The sequence below is a fragment of the Embiotoca jacksoni genome, unplaced genomic scaffold (genome assembly GCF_022577435.1).
Source record: "Embiotoca jacksoni isolate LCO1_2020_lvr unplaced genomic scaffold, fEmbJac1.0.p SCAF_3, whole genome shotgun sequence".
Taxonomy (NCBI): Eukaryota; Metazoa; Chordata; class Actinopteri; family Embiotocidae; genus Embiotoca; species Embiotoca jacksoni.
In genome coordinates, this window is record NW_027185381.1 from 10293825 (window position 1) to 10313231 (window position 19407).

General features: G+C 40.4%; 1 protein-coding gene across 4 annotated transcripts in view; it reads right to left on the bottom strand.

Annotated features, from left to right (window-relative positions):
* cntn1a (contactin 1a) overlaps positions 1 to 19407 on the bottom strand; it is a 69258-nt gene that overhangs the window by 26888 nt on the left and 22963 nt on the right. For all 4 annotated transcript variants that reach the window (XM_069161926.1, XM_069161925.1, XM_069161927.1 and 1 more), the window contains 2 exons: positions 5605 to 5739; positions 2988 to 3026 (listed from right to left, as the gene is read on the bottom strand). In XM_069161926.1, the coding sequence (XP_069018027.1) occupies positions 2988 to 3026; positions 5605 to 5739 (174 nt within the window). The remainder of the gene's footprint in view (positions 1 to 2987; positions 3027 to 5604; positions 5740 to 19407) is intronic.

Here is a 19407-nt window from a genome sequence, read left to right on the forward strand (position 1 = left end):
CAGCTGTGCTATCACAACTGATGTAAACAAAAATGGTTTTCTGAAATCACACCTGCAACAGACCAGAGCTGTTCAAACAACTGAATCCAGTGATTTTCACAGGCCATTATACACATTAATCAGTTTGCTGTTATAAGAAACAAAAACAGATGTTTCATCACTGGGTTCACTGTCTTTTGTCCAAAAATAATACACAAACAATTAGTCTTTAGCGAATCCATCATTTATGTCCTGTAGCCACAAAGGTGACCTTAAAAAGTTTCCTCTGTACGGCTGTACAGCTGAGACGTGATTTAATAAGTTGATATTGACATTGTGATACGTCTGAATGCTGTGAGAAACGAAAAACTTTTCACAGCCACCTTTCAAGCCAGTTAAAGGTGAGCATTCGGTACTGAGAAGACAGATATTGTCTGAGCTGTAGTATTGCTCGAACAGCAGAGAGATGGGATTTAGCATTGCTATGAGCTGAATGATAAGCAGTTCACTTGTAAGAAAACAGAGGGATCCTGCAGTGTGTCCCAGCTGGAAGGCCGCCTACACAGTGTTCTGACCTTTGAGGAGCTCTGTATCGACTCGGCCTTCTCCAATGACAACACCTTCATCTTTGTCCAGGTTTGACAAGAGTTCAAAATTGTAGAGCCTAAACAGCATTTTCTCAGATTGCTTAGTTCTGAGTGACCTTAAAGACTTTCAGCCTCCAGTGTATCAGACTGACGTGTGCATCGAAAACATGCAGCAAACAACAGGATACATGGTGTTGTGTTATTTCTGCAGACATGTGGAGACAATGTCAACTTGTCCAGGAGGTGATACACCATACGAGCACACACACGCACACACACACGCACGCACGCACACACAGACACATACACACAAATCATGTACATCATTCATGGAGAAGAAAAGAGAATGAATGAGTGAAATAAAATTTAAAAAAACACCACAAATAAAAGACTGCTCTTCTCACTCCTGGATCCATCAACAATTCAACCTACATGCAGCATCCCATATTATTCCAAGCAAAAAATTTGCAAGCCTTCTTTTTTTCCAATGTCTCCCTCGCTGACAGTCTGCTTTCACTTTATTTTTCTCCCAGGGATGAACACACGTCGTACAAAATGTGGTACAAATAAGAACTGACTGTTATGTGGTGTACAGACATGAAAAGTGGATCGACCTTCTCCTCTGACTGGCAAGAAAGTGAATAAGAAATGAATATACGTAGGATAAATACTGTGTATACTGTATATGGCTGTATGAATGAATCATAAATGAATCACACAGCCATATATCATTATTTCCCCCCACTGTCTCATCAATCAAACCCACATAATTCATCGAAGGGGCATGACAGCTCAAATACAGTTTCGAGCTCTAATGACCATCATACATTCATCTGGCCAGTCCAGTGTAATGTCCTGGATTAATATATATCTGAAAGAAGGAGAAATCCAGAAATAGCAACAGTGGAAAAAAACATGACCTGCAGATAGATGTTTCAAAGGGAGACGTCCGTCACCGCCTGACCCTCAATGAATCCTGACAGGCAAATACTACTGTAGTTTTCCCACTCCACGGCTGTTTTGAGACGTCACAACTAAATCCAATTTGGATCTAACATGCTTCTTTTCTTTGGCCTTCGGTGTATTTCAGTAAATGAGAAGAACAGCAGCCCACAAATGCACGAATAGTGTTTAAAAGTTTGAAGAAGTATTATCTCATATTTTTTACAATTGCTATACTGCATTGTTTATTTGTTGAATCCTAAGAAAGTGGTACTTTATGTGAAAAGGCTTTTCATGTGGCCCACCAGAAGGCTTTTGTAATACCCTGTTCTCTTGAACTATAAAAATAGCATTAGTAAGTGATTCAACAGTCAAGGAGTAAGTTCCCGTCTAAAAGAACAAAAGCACACAAATTCCCGTCAAAAGTGAATGTTTCCATCCAATTTCAAATGAATTTCACAACTTAATGCCAGTAACAGCTTTTGTGCAAAGATTGATTAGGTAGGTAGGTAGGTAGGTATTTACTTTATTAATCCCCGAGGGGAATTTTTTTTTTTTTTTTTTTTTTTTTAGGTAGGTAGGTATTTATTAGATTAGATTAGATATAATAAGGAAACAACAAGTCATAATTCTTAAAACAATCCAGCAGAATGGCCTTGACAATGAGTCACAGCATCATAAACATGCCAGCAAACAGTTTGTCTGGTATAAATTACATTACATTTCATTTAGCTGACACTTTTATCCAACGCGACTTACACCACACCGATGGTACACCATCGGGAGCAGTTTAGGGTTCAGTGTCTTGCTCAAAGACACTCAGGCATGTGGACAGAAGGAGCTGGTGATTGAACCACCAACCTTCTGATTAGTGTGCAACCCACTCTACCGACTGAGCCACAGCCTGCTTACAAATCAAATGGAAACAGGACATTTAATTGTATTGCTATCCTGCTAACAATTTTTTTTTTCATTTCAGGAACTTACTTGGTCTTGGTTTGAGAATTTAGGAATTCTATAAATTTCTCAAAGGTACTCACAAATATGTTCAGAAAAATATATTGTACTGTATGTCTTGTCAACCATATGCCCTTTCCAGTGACTCAACATTGTCTGTGATCTTGTGGGTCCAGTTCAATCAGGCCCCAAAGAATAAAACATTCTTCACACATGAATGACGAAAAAAGTTGTGTGAAAACCCGCTGCACATCAGTGACGCTGGAAAGCTCACATGGCACTGTCTAATAGATGTGTGTGTGTGTGTGTGTGTGTGTGTGTGTGTGTGTGTGTGTGTGTGTGTATGTGTGTGCGTGTGCGCGTGTGTGTATGTGTGTGCGTGTGCGCGTGTGTGTAATGTGCATCTCTGCCCTTTCTCATCCTTAAAGAAAACTCCAATAATACTTTTCAACAGCACAGGAAGAGTTTTTAAGGCATTTGAACTAGTAACAATTATTTTTTTGGCAATATAATTAGTCTTACCTCGATAAAAGTCCGGTATGGCCCCATGGACTGATGCACCTGTAAGAGTTAACATGGGAAATCATTTACACATATTGACCCATGATGCTGCAGACACATGACCGTGGATATTTCATTCCATTATAATTCCCAGTGCGTCAAATACTGCAGTTTTATCAAAGCTGTTGGCGTCATAGATACGCCCTCGATGCCCTCAGGCATTGGCAAGTCATGTGATTAAGTCAAAAGAATGACAAAGTTCACGTAGAAAGGAGGTTCAGGGTGACTGGCTGGAAAAAGGACAGGACTTTCACCTGGTAGACAAATGTCCGAGTCTGTGAGGAAGCAAAACTCAGCGAAGATTTCTTAGAAGTTGTGTAAATACGTTACTTAAGTAATGTATACAGAAACTTAAATTGATGCACGTAAAATTACTTATTCTATCTTTTCCTAACCCAAACCAAGTAGCTTTAGAGCCAAACTCTAACCAAATTGTAACCGTGTCACACTTAACCCAGACCATGATCTTTTAGCTAAACCTAACCATACGGATTTTATGACACAAACTTAATTCATTTTTTGCGTATGTGCTGCATGGGATGTCAGCGGACTGTGACAAACTGGCAGTATTTGATGCCCTGGGGTGAGAACGGGTTGGACATTTAGATTACTTCCTGGGTTCCAAAACACTTCTCATAGGATAAGACAAGAAAATGGTTCAAAAGAAGTCGTGTATCATCAGGACTGTTTCTTCAGAGAGCAGCTCGTCTTTGATAGAACTCATTTTTGCTGCTGAAAATGTGATGAATGAGTGGGAATTCTCTGACTGAAAGACTGAAAGACTATCTTTGGCTGAAGGCCATCTCTGTGGAATCCACAACATGCCTTTATTGCCTTCATAATAAAACTCTCAAAAATGTTGTGGTTGGCCTTCAGTGAATGTAGGTGGAATAATCAGTGACTCTGTATTCAATTGATTTCTGAATTACTCATGGGAGAGAAAAAAACATACCAACCTGATGATTAAACAGTAATCTTAAATGTTAAATATATTTTGTATCTGTAAACTGTACAGTACACCGCAGTATAAGCCTTACTATGGGACAACTACCTTAAAATGCACACACACACTCTCTATACTTTAGTTGTGGGTTAGTGTATGCTTGACCTTTGTTCGACTGTCACAATATAAATGTCACATTAACCATCAAATTTTATTCTTGTTCGGGTTAAACAAAAATGTCAATCCAATGTTCTTGACCCACAAAAAGGAACAGAGGCTGCTGTTTGGCTGCTGTCTGGTTGGATAAAGCAGCAATACAGTTCAGCTCTGTGTTTGAACTTCATATACCGGGTGTAGTATGTGTTCACTGAAAGCATGTATGAGGTGTTTTATGTGGATTTATTTGTCTATTCCATTTGTGAAGGCGCTATGTGATCGCATTTTCAACTGGATGTTCAAAGCTTCAGCCGCTGTACCACGAAAACCTTTGGTGTATGCAGCACAGTGACCTTCCCATGTACAAAAAAACAGAGAAAAAAAAAAAAAAAAGAAATATAAATCGCCTAGATGTCTGTGTTTTTGAGACAGATTTTGTATGGAGCTGGGAGAATTCCCAGCCCAAACTCCCTCTTCTTTTAGTTCATGTGAAATCAAATTGAAACAACTGAGAATTGCCCAAGGTACGGCAACACAGAGGAGGGTGTTTCTTTTTTAGACAGGTCATTTTCAGGCCTGCTGTTTTCTGTCCGCTTCGCTTTGTTTCCAACACAGCTGATTGCACAGCAGTATGCTGAATGGAACCTCAAAGGCACACGTCTGCCTGTATTGGTCTATTAGATATCATTTTTGACAATTTCTGCTCCTTTTACTCATCCTTAGCGCATACATTTTTACCTTAAAATGACCTAAATCTGCAAAAATGTAACTACATCATTACATTCAAATGTGTCTTTAATTTTGTGATTAAAATCGGATTTCTATTCTGTCCTTGAAGCACTCGTCCCTGCCAGCCTCTATTTACTATGTTATGTAAAGCTGGCAGTTGGCAGCTTGTTCACACCTTGTCTTCCTTGCTCGTCATTCACGGATACTCTGGCAATCCAGTTTTGACAAGTGTGCTACCATCCAGCTGCCTGCCACCTGTGTGATTTTAATGCTTTGTAGTTGGAGCCACTTATCAGAGTTTATGTCTGATTCTGTAGCTGCTGTATGAGACACAATTTACTGACAGACGGTTAGTTTCAAAATTAATCTTTGACAACTGGAGATTCGTATGTTGAGGCTTGAAAGAGGAAGGACATACAAAAGAGTCAAGCTAAATGAGCAAAGTCTTTTTGAAGTTTGAGTGCTGCTACAACTGCTCATGTAATTCAAAACATTTTATGTATCAGCAATACAGAGTCAACATTTTTTAATCTAAATGCTTTCTTGTCAACTTTGGCTCTGAGCAGAGAAATTGAATGACTTGTGGGGTCATACAAATAATCAGTATCGATATAAAGATGCCTGATTGACACTAAAGAGGCTAAGTGTAAACATGGGATGGTTTTCCTCAAACAGCAGTGACACAAAATCTAAAAATATCTTTTAACACACTGTGAATTAATTTCCCTTCGAGCTGAAAGTGCTACAGACCTGCCGGGGAGAGTGAGAGGACCAGGAGATGGAGGAGCAGGGTGAGGTGCAGCATGATTTTGAAGCGAGAACCACCTGGTGGGGTTACAGCTAGAAGCTCAGCTGATGGAACATTAGCAGGACTGCCTGGTTTTCCTTAAAGAGATCAAGAAAAATACAAAGAAAGATAGAGTGTCAAAAACATCATAAACCTCTTTTTCTGTGGAAGTAAATCTATTTGGTCTCCAGTGCGGTTGACCCACAGAAAAACGATAAAGCCTCCACTGCCCTTCAGGTTAAAGTGTTTACTACATTATTCCAGCTGCAGAGAACTTCTCTTTAAAGTTGAACAGTAAACTGTGTGGCCTCTGTTAACACAAACTATGATGGAGCAGCAGAGCCGGAAAGTTTTAAATCCACCCTTCACAAGAAAGCTAACAGTCCCACACAGATTAGAAAACGGCATATAAAATAGAAAGCAGGGTTTACTTGTTGTCCTGCCATGCATTGCAGAATTTCTTGCAACATAAAACCAAAGTAAAAAGGCAGAAACCAGCATAAATAAGCATGAAATACAATCCCATTTGCAAAACCATAGACCAGTGTTTACAACGTGCATATATTAATTACAATATTTATCGATCTGTTGATTATTATCTAATTAATTCTGTAGTTCAGAAAAGGTTGAAAAAAAAAAAAAACATCCAATGAAAGTTCCCAAATGTCTCGTCTTGTCTGACCAACGGTACAAAGCTATAAATGATCTTAAAAACACTCATACAAAAACAAAACCTCGTGTCTTAGAAGCTGGAAGCAGAAAAGGTTTCGCATTTTCACAAACGAACAAGCACTTTTGTGTACGATCACTACAGAAGGCACGCCGCATACTGTATGGCATCACCGCTGTGTGTGGCATCTGGAAACAGTATCAGGATCAACCTGTGTAATAGCCCATGACGAGCTTCGCCTGCCAATCCCCCGCCTCCGTGCAGACCACAAGCAGGCAGCGCTGCATCGTCTTCACCGTGTCTCTGCTTCCCGTCAGCCTCTGCGGCACGATCTCCTTGATAGCTTGACGCCTGATGGTTGGCATTTGGGCAATTGTCTGGAGAAACCGTGAGCACTGGTTAAGCTGAGCCCACCCCCTTTTATTATTATGAAATTGGCTTCAAACCTATCTTGAAGGATAACCCACGGGGAAACATGTACGCGTCACTTTACAGGAGACAGAAAAATAATCCAGGTGTGTATTATCTCCATTATTATCAGGCTTTCATCAGTCAAGAAATAGTATGAGGGGAAAAAAAACAACCTCTTATTTACAACATGTGTTTTGTCTGTGTCAGTCAACCCTGATTGTGAATACCTTCTCAATACTTTTCGACCAACATGCTGTCACGCATAAAATTCCTTTTCGGCTGTCACAGCACTGAGCATCAGCTCAGACCCGTCCGCTCATTCCCAGCTCATGCTGGATTGGTGAGTGATGATTAGAGTGTAATTGAACATGAAGCAGACACTATCGATTCTTGTGAACGGTCTGAGGTGTCAGCCGGCGAACACTCAGAGGTGCGACAGTGGGATTGAGATCTCAGCGCTCACCAGACAAACGGAGTCCTATTACAGAAAATGCATTACGATAGAGGAGAGCACATATAATATTGCAGCTTTACATGACACAAACATAACCACACTGACTGTAAACTCACACGGGTACAAACACACACAAATAAATGAAGACAAACAAGCAGTAACACTGTAAACTCTGCACAGTATGTTAGGCATAATGTCTGAGCTGTGCAGCTGCGAGAGAGCCATATAGAAGGGATTTCATCCTTACGCTGGACTGTATCCTAGCAACACCTTTCAAAAGCAGCAGTTTGTGTGCTGCGGGGGGGCCTTTTGTGACCAGCAATGAAACTATGCAAACACTCATTTTAATCTGGAACAACACTGCTGTTGTGGAACGGAGACCCAGGGTGCTCTGCTCATCCTATTAAAGACATTCATCTCTTGAATTCTGACAAAGCACTGAAAAAAGTAATGTTCCCTTTTTCTCTCGCTCCGTTTCACTTCCATCTGCAGCTATACGGCTACGTAAGAATCATTTCTGTAACTCATAAATCATAAATGGTCTTAATAGATGCACTTAAGAGATTAGGAGGGACCACACAAGGAACCTCATTATAGCTTATCATAGTGCATAGTGAAAGAACCAATCCCATCCCACCCACCCCCCATTAGGAACTGTCGCTGAGTTGATATACTGTAAAAACACATCAGACCCTGTGGAAAGGCAGCAGGCTCTTACAATCAGTATTAATGGGTCTTCTACCTCTGCTGTCTCATCTGAGCAGCCTGAATACACATGACGAGAGCGCTCCAATCATCACTGTAAATCACAAAGCCCAGACGTGAAAGCCCTCAAACAAGGCCATTTCTTCTCCCCCATAAATCACACCTTGGCCAGAGCTATTCCAGCTTGTGGTTTGATTTTGGTGTTTTTTCTTGTCAAGGTTTTTTTTCTTTTTTTTTCTTTTTTTTTCTCCAGCTTGGCATTGCTCGCCGAATTTCAATCTCTTTCTCACGCCTTACTCCCCATAGAATTCTCAACCTCATCACTCTGAAATCGGAAATCATATTACATCGAGTGGAGGTTTCTTCTGGGGCCAGAATCTGAGGATTTACTGCTGCACTCCATTGGCCAATACTCTCATTTGTGCTTTTTATCCTGACCCCATAACTCCCTTCGGGCACAGCAGGCTAAGTGAACGTGAGTGAAACCCCGTCTTTACTGTGTTTGGTCCGATATGAGTCGCATAATTGAGTGGGTAACTTTATAGAAAAAGACAAAGAAGCGTATCGGGTGGAGAGGCCGGAGTGGTCGACTTCAAAAACAAGATGTTGCTCTGACAGCCCCACCCCCCACCACTGCTTACACATACAAGCACAATCAGCAGCAGCACCACAATCAGTCATTAACAACAGATTTGCAGTAATCCTGCAAGGGGAAGCCAAGACGGGGTTAACGCTGGATTGGTCTAAATCAGTTGGAGAAGGGAAAATGAACACTGCTTAGACACTGTGTCATCTGCAGCATCCCAGTCATGTCTGACTTCACAGGGATGTAACACAACAATTCCAGCATGTAGTGAAGACAGACGGGTCAATCAACTAATTGTTTCGGTCATTAATGGGCAAAAAAATGTCAAACATTAAATTGCTCCAACTTATTAAAAGAGAGCATTTTTCTTTGTTTTATAACACTGTCCTGAATATCTGTGGGTTTAAGGCTTGGTCATAAAAAACAATAACTGAGCACAACACCTTGGAGCATTGATCAATTCAAGAAAACAATCTGCTTAATCATCAATAATAGAAACTATTTTCAGGCATGCTTGTGTTGAGTTTGTCCTTCAATGTCAAAAAGCTGCTGAAAATATACACTGATGAGCCAAAACATGACGACCACCCCCGCCTGATATGCTGCTGGTCCTTTTTGTGCAGCTTGAACAGCTCCAATACACTGAAACATGGACTCCTACAGACCTCTGAAGGTGCTCTGGTATCTGGCTCCAAGAGAGCAGCAGGTTCTTCAAGTCATTTAAGTTGTGAATCCTCCAACACTCTGTCAGTTCATATTTGTCCTTCATTGGACCACTGTCGATACATAAGTCTATTATGGTTTAATTTCTCCCAGATTGATGACGTCAGTAATTTTATTTAATCACAGAAAGATCGAATAGCGATACACTGGAAATTTATGGAATGTGCTTATTTGCTTTCTTGCCAATTTTTACATGAGAAGATAAAACTCTGACTTTGAAATTTAGAATTTAAACCAAACTTTCAAATTTATTGTAAATTACTTTGTTGTTCTTATTTTTAGAGTTATTTTATTTTCCTTAAACTGACTGAATAAACACATGAAATTCCTATGTGGAGATACCTGTAGACACGAGACACAACGACGACGACGACAACAACAACAACCTCCAAGTAGCAAACTACACACTAAAAATGGCACGTTTGGACAAAGACTAAAATCCTGCAATGAGGCAGACCGGCTTGGTCTTTTCATTCATCTTAAAGACCAGGTTTACCTCCCAAGATGCTAATGTTCCACCAAAACAAGCCCTCCCCAACATATTGCAGGAGCACCGTGACCATGAATCCCCGGGTTTAGCACCACCCAAGATGACTGTGATTGATTTAAAGAAATCCAGTCAAGCCAGACTGTTATTTCCCCTATAACACAATGATATACTGCATTGGTGCAGGCAGACCACTCTCCAGCACAGAGGTGGATGGTCTGGTCATGTGACACAAGGCAGTATATTACTGTCTATCCTGAGGCATGACATATGAAATCCAATAAGATGTCTAAGGACTACTCATCCCCTTAAATTACAAATTTTGTAACGCAGTTAATGAGATTTAATATGATCACCAAATGACTGCTGGAAAAAAAACAACGAGTGATACAGGGAGAGGTATATTGATCCAGATTAAATCAAGAGGAAACAGTGAGACATTGGTTCTGACATCATCTGTGAAAGACAGCTGTGACTTAGTCTGCTTTAAAGGGCATCGCTGGTCAATCTCTTTAGCTTGATTCATCCAGAGCCTGTGGAGTTGCTGTTTTACTGATTTACCTTCAATCATGCCTGTAAAACTTCTCCAGCTGGGAAGACTGAAAAGAAATATTAAATTTTTCAATCAAAAGCTCAGTTAGCACATTTGAAGCCAGTTTACAAACCAAAATCACAGTTCTGTTTCTTCCAGGGAGCCAAACTCTCTATTTTTAGAAGCAAATATCAGCCATGCTGGACACTACTGTTTCTCTGGTTTACAATTTATTTCTTCATAGCATATTTGTGTCAGTGGGTGGGGTCAGATCTGGTAAATGCTAACTTTAGAAATGCAGTTTGACAAAGTTTTCTCTTCCAAGAAACAGAAAACATCACAAATCGTTTCATCTCTGGTGAGATCAGACACCTGATATGACTGCATATTGTTATTAAAATAAGCCCCAGAAAGAGACAGGAGCTGTGATACCTTTTATTTCTATGCTGAATCACCACAAAGCAGTGGAGATGCATTTAGTGTATGAATTATTTATGACAAAATCATTGATTGTGATTCCAGAATGAGCCATTGGCAGACCTGTTTGTCTCCACCTCATCCCTGAGAGATCCAGGCTTTGTATACTTTATCTTTGTGGAAAGATAAAGCTGGACCTGACTGCAGATAAACGTGGTTTTATCTCCCAGGAGACCAACAGAATGATTCAGTTCAGAACGGGATGCAGATTTCAGCTGTACAATCCTATTATACAGAAGATAAAGCAGTAACCCCAAGACACGCACAGCAACACCCGCAGAAAAAAGATGCTCTGTGCAATCTTTGTGCTGCACAGACCCCCTGTTGCTGAGCAGGAACTGGTTCAGTACTTGATAGAAAAAATTATTTAATTTTTCAGATTGTAACAGCTTGATTTCTCCCGCAGTCACAATTCACTTTTCATTTTCCTTTTAGCAGACTTGGAGAGTAAGTATCACAGCCAACTGCTGTTTTTGTTTCATCCTATTTTTTGTTTTTTTTAAAGGAAAGTGTCCAACAACTAATTATTTATCTAAATTATCTGATAAAGAAATGGCAATAATCCTGAATAACAGCAACATCTAAAATATATAGCCATGTAGTGCAACAAAAATACTTTAGTGAGGTTTGAAATCACGCTTCATTCATTTCTTAGGTGATTATTTGTTGTGTTGTGCAATCTAAAGCATAAACGCTTCGAATTATAGATACTTTTGTCCAACCTGTACAAAAACACGTCAACACGTCATGAACCTGGAGCAGACAGGCTCCATGTAGAGTATCGATCATGATGTAATCCAGCTGCAGATGATCCAGTCATGGCTCGTTCACTGTGTCACCCTGTCTCACCCCTTCCTCCTTCTCTCTCTGTCTCTCATGCAACACAAGCAGTGGTGCTAATGTAAGCTATTTATCCCGGCCCATGCAGTCAACACAATGCCCCCCAGGGCCACAGGCTCAGCAACCTCAGCTGACCTGAATATCAATGACACCAGTCATTCAGCCCATAAACACTGGAGCTGGACTGCCATATGAATTACATTAAACTCAAATCAGGTATGTGTCTGTAAATGAATGCAGAACAGCAACAGCTAAACGCGTGGCTTGAATCCTAAAGGAGTGATCACAACTTTTGCCTTCCAAGTCAGAGTTTCACAGGTAATGAGGTGGTCATCGTTTGATGCTGTTCCTGAAGGGTGAGAGCTGATAATTCTGCTATCATGACTGAGCATGCACCTCTGAAGTGATGATTTTTCTCTGTAACGGCCTATTAGCTGTAACCACCCTGCAGGGACAGGCTTCTTGACTCATCTGACCTTTCTCTCAACCTCTGTTGATGCTGCCAAATGTTAAGTATAAAACCGGTACATTTTTCAAAGAAGATACAGCAGAGGAAGAGAGATCACAGCAAATATTATAAAGAAAAATGAAAGCAAGGTAAAAAGCAAAAATGGTGATATTCTGTATTCATGCACAGATTTACAAATGTAGAGATGAACAAAAATATTTATTAAATTGCATAAAATAAGCAGAAATAATATTTAGCTCTATAGTTCCTCTCTATATCTTCCACCTAAGGACGTTCAACCACCTCAAAAATATCTGAAGGTAGTTTACAGGACAATAAAATTAGATATGCAGGCCAGATTTTAATTTAGGTTATTTCATCACTCTTCCAGGATCATACGTTTCTTCAAACATTTCTCAATAGAAATGAGACTGTGATATTCAGTAATAGCCCGATATCATGCCAAATCATTTAATACATGTGTCAGTCCGCTACAGGACAGTGTCAGTGTGACGTTTTTACCTTGCCTAGGTGTGAAAAGTATATCATACATGTATGACCAGAGTTGAAGAAGGAGGTCATGTGACCGAGGTCAGTTGATGCAGTTCAAAAGGACTACTCTTGTTGTGGGTGAACGGTGCGCAGTACTGTGCCGTGTACAGAGCAGGAGGAAGCTATAAATCTCCTCAGTGTTAAGCTTGATCAACATCAGCTCCTGAGTATACAAACTTTTGTGAGCGATGGTAAAGGGTCAAAGCCAATAAATTGGGGTGGTAGGGAGCGACGATTGTGCATTTCTGCGTGATAAAAAAAAATATGTGTTTTCAATGTGATGTAAGCTGGCGTGTTCTCATGTTGGAGAAACCAAGTGCTACTGAATCACAGTTCAGGTTGTTTGCACTGAATGTTTTCTGTCAGATGCCTCAGAATATCAGAAGAAAACTCAGTGTTGACAGTCTGACCCTGAGGGACGAATTCACTGTGCACGACCCTGGTAATGTCGAAGAAAACCAACCCGGTTGCGCTTGCGGCCTAATGCACCTTTTTTGTTTTGGACAGTGATATTCTGCCCCTCTTGAAAAGCGAATGTCACTCAAAACACCTCGTCCGGCTCATTGCCACATTGCTGTGGGTTTTCTGAAGCATTTCAGGGGCCTCCATTGCCGATTTCCCACACAAACTTTGATGTGCCATTTATGGTCATGTCAAAATCGCTGTGTGCAGAGACCAGCGATCACAAAAACGTGGGTGACTTGGGTGCTGATTTTAATCAAGCGACGAAATTTAGAAAACATACTCACAAAGGTAATACCTTCCTCCTGTTGTGCGTGAACGGTGCATTCAGAACTTCTTGATCCACCCTTATACTTCCTACTCCTAATCGAGGTAAAAACCTGTCACTGACACAGTGTCCTGCAGTGGACAGGCGTATTACACGCTTTGGTTGGACATAAAACATCAGACTTAAATCTTTGATACGCTGTATTAAAGATGAATTTCAAACAGTTACATATCAGAGAAGGCAACTATGAATAAGAGTAACCTCTTCCTTTTTGACACTTGGATGTTACCATCATTTGCATGCAACGCTATTTCTGCTACACGATAAAATAAGTTTGCAGCTTATTTCCATGTTAATGTAATCAGTTGTAACACTGAAAAGCACTGGCCTTGCAGTGCAACAGCCGTGGAAGTGTGATACATTCTGTGGTGGGATAATGCTCAAGACAAAAGCCTCCAGATATGTGCTTCCAAGAATGGAAAGTGTGTCACAACATATGCCTATGATAAATTGTGCCACAGAGGCAAAGGTCACAAGAGGCCTGCACTCTATCAAGAAAAGAGTGCTCCGCTAAATTACTTCAAGCCACATCCGTCCAATAAAGATATTGGCTTTGGCAGCCACATATCTGAGTCCCAGTTCACTAATGGTCATACACTGTGGTAAATAACTGTAATTTAGAGGTGACAGGGTGCTGCTTGCACTTCATGGCAGAACTGTACAGATAAGAAAGTCCATATCCTGCAATTGTAGCATGCTGAAGTGTTCTGAGAAAACAATCACTACATTAAGATTGCACAAAGAAAGGTCTCAGAGGGACAGACTGCATTTATTCTGCATTGGGTGGCTACAACAAATTGCAAACAATGGACCGATTAATCTAAATTGAGGCCTTCACCACATTTCCTATTCATCTCCTCATTAGATTAGAGGGTGTGAATCCAACATTAGTCCAGAGATTAGCCAGACAAAGGGAACGTTTAAATGTAATCATAAAATAAGATACAAATATCCTGCTTAATTGCATTATGGTCAGGAGGAGGAGGCGGTTAACCATCACCGCTTTGTGAGAGCTTTAACAGACACCCAGGAAAACAATCAGGGCATGGATTGTGTGGGGTGTGACTCTGCTCAGTGCTTACCTTGCTGTGGAGAGCTATCATGCCAGCGGCTATGTGACGAGATGAGCTACTTAGCAAACCCATGTCCCCATCCCCTCCAACATGCCAACTCTGCCAAGTGTCCTAAATATTCAGCTCTATTGTCTGCATCGGGAACAAGCAATGCTGCTGGATGGAAGCGCTCTCTCCAAGGTGCAGAGGAGGAGGGAGGGACAGTGAGAAAAGAAAAGGCCAATTCCCTGTGCAGGACAGGGAGCCATGCAAATGGGACGACAATGACAGAGGCTCCCTGCGGTGTGAGCGCTCCACAGAGGGGTCCTCTCTCTTGGCCGGGCTGCAGTTTAATCTCTTAAACCCTCTCGTCCCACTCACACGCACACGCAGGAACACCCCCACACAAAAACCACAAATTGAAAACACACGCACAGACACACAATTGCAACCCCTCTCCCCTGCACCCTAACTTTAACCCCCCGCCCCCCAACTCTGCTCTCATCATCAGCCTGGCAGCGGGCCAGACGTGTCCTCAGCACTGTCATTCTCCCCATTACTGTCGCAGAGAGAAACAATTTCTCCTGGAAACGAGGTCTGCTGCTGAGGAGCTGAACAAGCCAAGAAAACCCTTGCTTTGCAAAAAAAAAAACATGTCCATCAGTAGGCAACCAGCAAAGTGATGATAAGACATGAAGGACTGTTGCTGTGATATGAACTGCTCACTTAAAAGTTGATATGCTGTAATTCTCCCATTTTCCTGATCGTTCCCTTCACCTATTCTATATATCTTGCAAAAGAAAGACAACTATGATCAAACTCTTCTTTGAAGTTCATTAATCTCAAGCAAGCGCTCTCAATGTCTCAAAGTTTCCAGCTGTTAAAGTAATTTACCATCAACCTTATGTGAACAGAAGTCAGCCGCCCACCAAAATGTAAAACAAAAGATAATGGATCATTACACTATAATATGCAGTGTCTCTTGAACTGAACTTTATAGACCTGAGCAAATACTTAAGAATAATTCATTCTAAATTAATAACATTTTCGGATTTTGTCAAAGGTTTGTTTAGGTGTAATGAAGAATATTGTGCTTATTTTTTTAAAGTGTTATTTTTAGACCAAAAAACGAAATATGTTTTTCAATATGACTCACATTTTTACATTTGTGAAACAATCTATTATTTAGAGTCACATAGATGGTGACTATAATATAAACCCGGCTCGATATCATGCCAAAGGGTGTAATACACCTGTCAACCACAAGATCCCTTGTCAGTGTCAACTTTTGCATCGCCCGGGTGGAAGAAGTACATGGATGTACGACCAGCCTGGTCAATAGGTCATGTGACAAAGTACAAACAGTGATAAAGACTACATAGGAAGGAGTTTGGTGTTTGGATGGACACAGGACTGTCACCCTGACAACCGGTTTTTGAGTCCGTAAGAAAGCAACGTAAACATGGATTTCTTTTAAGTAGAGTAAGTTACTTACATAACGTACTGTATTCAACTTACGTAACGAACCTTAAGTATCTTAAATAACATACGTAACTTTACTTATGTAAAATAACTTATTTTAGGCCAAACCTTGATCTTATCCTAAACCTAACCAAGTGGTTATTGGTTCCTAAACCTAAGGCATCTTACTTTTCAAACCTAAGCAAGTCTAACTTTGACACTGACACCTTATCCTCTAGTGGACTGACAGGTGTATTACACAACAGGTTGATCAGCCTATATTAGCTTGTCAAAGTTTTACATCGATATGCTCAATAAAAACTAATTGTAATAAAGGAATGTTTGACATAGTTTTAAAGCTCTGCCTCCATGTTGTCCACACTGACACGTTGAAAGTGTAAGTATTTTTGCTCCGTGCATATGGTGGCCGCTGTCCTTTAAAAGAGATGGTCATCAAAAATGTTTATTCATATTATGCGTTTGATGCATGTAAGAAACAATACTGGCAGTATGGGTTGAGCTAGCGTTACATTATTCATTTCTTACTGACAAATAACTTAGAGAGAAGATTTTCTACCTCTTGAGGGGAAAGAAACGTGAGAGGAAGAGAAAAACTAAAATAAGTAACGAGCCTTTATGCAAGACATAGAAACCCCAAACCTCTCCAGTGGAGCAAAAGGATGATATATTATTCAGCTGTTCCCAGCTGTGAGCTTTCTACTCAGCCGGTGGGGTGGCATGGCGTTTAAGTAGTATCTACGCTTTTTAGAGGACAGGAAGCAGCTACTATTATACATGCATTTGGGTTGCATTAACCAAAAAGATGCTGAGTGAGTGTTGCAGGGATTTGGTAGAGGGGACACCAGACGATTTAAGAAAGATGGAGCGTTGCGAGGCCCACACAACAAATTGGTCTGAGGAAGCTTGAGCTCTGTATTAGCTCGATGGATCTGATAACATGATAAAGTGGGTGATCAGGCTAATAATAATTTTTTTTTTTTTTTTTTAAAAAAAGCTTTTTGCTGGGACGACAAAACACAGAGCAACAAACTGATTAACATTAGAGAATTTTTTTTAAATTGTGCAGATGTCCTAAATCTTTCCAGATAACCAATTACCATCTTTCTTACTGGGCAATTTATGCGCAGCTGATGATCTAAGGGAGGAAATGGACCTTGAGTCACCTCTTAGACCTTAAACGTCTTACGTCTGGGATTAGAAAAGACAGACAGGACAGAAGAATTATGAAGTACAGTAAAATTTCTTCTGCTGTAGCGAAGAAATTTCCCCTCGGGGATTAATAGAGTGAAAAAAAAAAAAAAAAAAAAATTTAAAAAATAAAAATTTAAAAAAAGAGGACCATCTAGTATTACGTGAATCTGTAAGTAACGTTACCTCTGTGGGTCACTCAGCTTATATAAATGGATTGTGGAGAACATGGTGTATTTTAGTGCTGAAAACGAATAAAGCCATTGCCTTCAGATTATATCCAATAAAATCAGGACTCTACTAATGTCTGCACTTAACCTTTACAACATGAAATCTAATGGATGAGGTCGAGAGAGACAGTGCTGATGCTTGAGACAAAGTCCACTCTAATGGCTTCCATTTAGACCAGCCAGACAGGACACTTAAAAAGTTGGGATAAGTGTGCAACATTCTTCATACAGTCTTCCTTTCAGCAAGCACTCGTCTTCTAGTCACAAACCATGAGCTCCCTGGTTAATCAAAACCAGAGCAAATCTCTCAGAAGCATACAGCATGTGGAGCAGAGCGCACAGTGCAGTGGCAGAACATAAGGATTGTGTCTGGCAGGCTCCGTTGCTTCGACTTTCTTTTTTTTCTTTCCAGCGTGATTTACCCAAGATTTCTGACTCAGCACAATGCCACCGCTGACAGGAATAGAAGGGGCTCAGTTCCTCCCTCCTGTCAGTGTTATCTGAGGTGCAGTACATTTCGATTTTACCGTATCATAATGCCACTCTGACCACAAGAGACAAAAGAGCATGAGGTTTTACAGGTAATTGTTGGTGTTTGTTTCGTGTATATCAGGTGCTTCAGATATTTCCTGCTTTTCTAACCATTCTTGGAAGTAGAAGGGTTTCCTTTAAAATTGGAAATCCTGTGCCTGACAGCTTATTGGACAACCCTTACAGAGAAAGCACATGAATTTCACGTGGAAAAAAACTCATCTGATCACGTGACCACATACAAATGCCATTGTGCACCATGTGAAATGTATTTTGCTCATGGGAAACATGGTTTGGGAAAATTCTAATGCTGTACTGTGTGAAGACCAAGCAAATTCTCATGTGAAACTCTTTCCACATATTTTCTCCATGTTATCACACTTGATGGACCTGAAAAATGCTCTATTGACAGTGTGACTTTCTGTTCAATAGTTTTAACTTATTCTAATTTGTGATCAGAAGCAGTGAAATTAAAAATCATATGCCATTCACCAATTATCTGTTCAGAGTGTTTATCAGGAAATTATGATCAGCGGATGATTGATCATGATCAGTTGGGCAAATTAGTAAATCACTCGACTCTACTCTCTTGAAATAAACATTAAGAATGAACTAGATCTGGTGATGGCATGGACTTGATGAAACTATTTCTCCGTGAGGGAAGGCACGCGAGTTTGAAATCTGCCGTGCTGTGGTTTCTGCTCCCTATGATCACATTTGATTTGGTGTTGCATGTCAGCGGCATAATGAGGAGACTGGATGCATGAGAGGGAGAAAAGAAATACATATTAAATGACATGACAGTGTTCATCAGAGCTATGAACATCAGTTTGTGCACTCAGACAGACTTACCACAGAGAACTAGAGGTCAACAATCTTGCATTCTTACATTGATTTTCCTTTGATTCTAATATTGAGTTGTTGACCGCAATCACAACATTTTTTTGTGTGCGTGTGGATACGTGGGCGGCTGAGCAATCAACTCTGCCCTGCTCGACTTGTAGTGAAGTGTCTCCTTAAGTACTACAGGTTAAGAAGAGGTCAGTAAATCAGCCCTAATTTGCACGCTACATACATAAATTAACCTGCATAATGCTAATAGGGTTTTAATGCTGCTCTTTAAGGTTGATTGATAATAGAACAAGCACAACTACAGTCTTTCAAATGCTTGAAATTAAGCCAAAGTAAATTGCCCCAGATCGCATAGATCTGACTCTTTCTTCGAAGCCTTTTATTACTGCTCAGTGAGTCAGTCAAAGAGAACAGAAGCACAACGAGCACACCAAGCTGGGACTTAGGAAAAGAGAACATTTGGGTCCAACCTGCCCAAAGGGGCTTTTGTGTGCATGTTAATATGAGGAGTGCCAAGAGGTTTGGGTAAAAGAAGGTGCCTTGAAAGGCAGGCAGCTCTTGTTGCAAGAGCTTTTTCTTAGTATGTCAGGTGGGGAATGAGGTACACAATCAGATTACTCTGATTACTTGATAGAAAAGACAAAAATAATGATAATGAATTAAAACATTTGACCAGATGTGATCTATTTGTGACAAATATGAAGTATTTTTGTCTAATAGTGAATACTCATGGCTTGAAGAAAAGTGGAATAACAA